A 3852-nucleotide genomic window follows, 5' to 3' on the forward strand; every position below is an offset into this window, starting at 1 on the left:
CTACTTCCTCTAGTACACTAAGGACCAGGGAAGAGTTGACAACATAGTGCACTACTTCCTCTTGTACACTAAGGACCAGGGAAGAGTTGACAACATAGTGTCCTACTTCCTCTAGTACACTAAGGACCAGGGAAGAGTTGACAACATAGTGCCCTACTTCCTCTAGTACACTAAGGACCAGGGAAGAGTTGACAACATAGTGTCCTACTTCCTCTAGTACACTAAGGACCAGGGAAGAGTTGACAACATAGTGTCCTACTTCCTCTAGTACACTAAGGACCAGGGAAGAGTTGACAACATAGTGCCCTACTTCCTCTAGTACACTAAGGACCAGGGAAGAGTTGCAGGGGAGAAAAGGGCCTATTGGAAAGCCAGATAAATAATGAGTAGATCGCATGCTAGAAAAGGTTGGAGCCCCTGGAATGGGGTAACCCTTGACAACAACATCAACCATTAAACCAAATTAAATAAAGACAGAAGAAGAGAGAAGACCTGTACAGTGGGCGGGACAACACACAATATAGTACACCCATTTGTAGACGCACACGTCAATCAACCTGTCAACCAATCAGACGTGCCAGTGGCCCTATGGACCAATCAGAGTGTTCAGAAGTTGAGTGTCTCTGACATCATCTTCCACCAGTCCATCAGCTCCTCCTTTTCCTCTTCCTTCCTCTCTACCAAGGACTCCAGCTCAAAGTCCACCTGGAGACACACACAGGTTCGATGGTTAGACAAACAGTTTAACACTAATCCTCTCCACCTGTAGATAATGCATGTTAACTAGTACTGAACGTACTGTTGTCATGGTAACTACTACTAGACATACTGTTGTCATGTTAACTAGTACTGAACATACTGTTGTCATGGTAACTAGTACTGAACATACTGTTGTCATGTTAACTAGTACTGAACATACTGTTGTCATGTTAACTACTACTGAACATACTGTTGTCATGGTAACTAGTACTGAACATACTGTTGTCATGTTAACTAGTACTAACATACTGTTGTCATGGTAACTACTACTGAACATACTGTTGTCATGTTAACTAGTACTGAACATACTGTTGTCATGGTAACTAGTACTGAACATAATGTTGTCATGTTAACTAGTACTGAACATACTGTTGTCATGGTAACTACTACTGAACATACTGCTGTCATGTTAACTAGTACTGAACATACTGTTGTCATGGTAACTACTACTGAACATACTGTTGTCATGGTAAATAATACTAAACATACTGTTGTCATGTTAACTAGTACTGAACATACTGTTGTCATGGTAACTACTACTAGACATACTGTGGTCCTTCTGTAGCTCAGTTGGTAGAGCATGGCGCTTGTAACGCCAGGGTAGTGGGTTCGATCCCCGGGACCACCCATACGTAGAATGTATGAACACATGACTGTAAGTCGCTTTGGATAAAAGCGTCTGCTAAATGGCATATATTATTATTATTATATATATTAACTACTACTGAACATACTGTTGTCATGTTAACTAGTACTGAACATACTGTTGTCATGGTAACTACTACTGAACATACTGTTGTCATGGTAAATACTACAGAAAATACTGTTGTCAAGGTAACTACTACTGAACATACTGTTGTCATGTTAACTACTACTGGACATACTGTTGTCATGGTAACTACTACTGAACATACTGTTGTCATGTTAACTACTACTGAACATACTGTTGTCATGGTAACTACTACTGAACATACTGTTGTCATGGTAACTACTACTGAGCATACTGTTGTCATGGTAACTACTACTGAACATACTGTTGTCATGGTAACTACTACTGAGCATATTGTTATCATGGTAACTACTACTGAACATAGCTGTTGTCATGGTAACTACTACTGAACATACTGTTGTCATGGTAACTACTACTGATAATACTGACGTCATGTTAACTACTACTGAACATACTGTTGTCATGGTAACTACTACTGAGCATAGCTGTTGTCATGGTAACTACTACTGAACATAATGTTGTCATGGTAACTACTACTGATAATACTGATGCCATGTTAACTACTACTGAACATACTGTTGTCATGTTAACTAGTACTGAACATACTGTTGTCATGGTAACTACTACTGAACATACTGTTGTCATGTTAACTAGTACTGAACATACTGTTGTCATGGTAACTACTACTGAACATAATGTTGTCATGGTAACTACTACTGATAATACTGATGTCATGTTAACTACTACTGAACATACTGTTGTCATGGTAACTACTACTGAACATAGCTGTTGTCATGGTAACTACTACTGGACATAGCTGTTGTCATGTTATTATGGTTGTCATGTTATTATGGGTTGTTGTTGTCATGGTATTACTGGGTGTTGTTGTCATGGTTTCATGGTTCTTACCCTAATAGCAGGACTGTAGGGGACAGCCACCTTCTTGATGACAGTCAAGTAACCTGGAGCATAGGCAGATACCTTGTAGTTCCCTGCTGCCAGGAGACGCCAGTAGTCTCCGTCCTTAGCTGTTATCAATACACAATCAATAATCAATCATCAATATCACTGTACTTAGCTGCAATAAGAAAGTACATTAGTAATCAATACACATTAATAATCAATACTATATTATCAATAACATTATCACAGTCCTTAACTATGATCAATATCATAATAATCAATAACAATTTATCAATATCAATAATCAATCAACTCTAATCAATGATAACAATCAATAAACTCTAATCAATATCGGAATAATGAATAAACTCTAATCAATATCATAATAATCAATCAACTCTAATCAATATGATAATAATCAATCAACTCTAATCAATATGATAATAATCAATAAACTCTAATCAATATCATAATAATCAATAACAATTTATCAATATGATAATAATCAATCAACTCTAATCAATATCATAATAATCAATAAACTCTAATCAATATCATAATAATCAATCAACTCTAATCAATATCATAATAATCAATCAACTCTAATCAATATCATAATAATCAATAACAATTTATCAATATGATAATAATCAATCAACTCTAATCAATATTATAATAATCAATAACCAATCATCAATATGATAATCAGCATGTTTTCTCCAATCAACAATATACTTCACAGTAACTCATCACCATTAGTGTTGGCTGAGAGGAGGGCTGGGATTGGTTGTACCTGTAGTGATGTCATGGTCGATGCCCTCCACTGAGATGGAGGCGTTAAAGATGGCTCCACCCTGATGGTCACGCACAAAGCCCTTCACACCACGATGCACCTACACACACACACACACACACACACACACACACACACACACACACACACACACACACACACACACATTCATGTTTTGGTAAAATAAGACATATTCATGTCAATTATGACGTGTGTGTGTGTGTGTGTGTGTGTGTGTGTGTGTGTGTGTGTGTGTGTGTGTGTGTGTGTGTGTGTGTGTGTGTGTGTGTGTGTGTGTGTGTGTGTGTGTGTGTGTGTGTGTGTGGGTGTACCTGTTCTATGTAGTTGACCAGTGAGTTGTGGTGTGTGTGTGTGTCTGTGTGTGTGTGTGTGTGTGTGTGTGTAGGTGTACCTGTTCTATGTAGTTGACCAGTGAGTTGTGGTGTGTGTGTGTGTGTGTGTGTGTGTGTGTGTGTGTGTGTGTGTGTGTGTGTGTGTGTGTGTGTGTGTGTGTGTGTGTGTGTGTGTGTGTGTGTGTGTGTGTGTGTGTGTGTGTGTGTGTACCTGTTCTATGTAGTTGACCAGTGAGTTGTGGTGTGTGTGTGTGTGTGTGTGTGTGTGTGTGTGTGTGTGTGTGTGTGTGTGTGTGTGTGTGTGTGTGTGTGTG

General features: G+C 38.6%; 1 protein-coding gene across 1 annotated transcript in view; it reads right to left on the reverse strand.

The window, feature by feature from the left end:
• Positions 1 to 216: 216 nt before the first annotated feature.
• Positions 217 to 3852, reverse strand: part of LOC124028683 (carboxypeptidase E-like) — an 11209-nt gene continuing 7573 nt past the window's right edge. The window contains exons 3-5 of the mRNA XM_046340683.1: positions 3186 to 3285; positions 2399 to 2517; positions 217 to 705 (exon numbers count right to left, since the gene is read on the reverse strand). Coding sequence (XP_046196639.1) covers positions 607 to 705; positions 2399 to 2517; positions 3186 to 3285 — 318 coding nt within the window. The 3' untranslated portion in view covers positions 217 to 606. The remainder of the gene's footprint in view (positions 706 to 2398; positions 2518 to 3185; positions 3286 to 3852) is intronic.

Source organism: Oncorhynchus gorbuscha, unplaced genomic scaffold (assembly GCF_021184085.1).
Source record: "Oncorhynchus gorbuscha isolate QuinsamMale2020 ecotype Even-year unplaced genomic scaffold, OgorEven_v1.0 Un_scaffold_4666, whole genome shotgun sequence".
Lineage (NCBI taxonomy): Eukaryota > Metazoa > Chordata > Actinopteri > Salmoniformes > Salmonidae > Oncorhynchus > Oncorhynchus gorbuscha.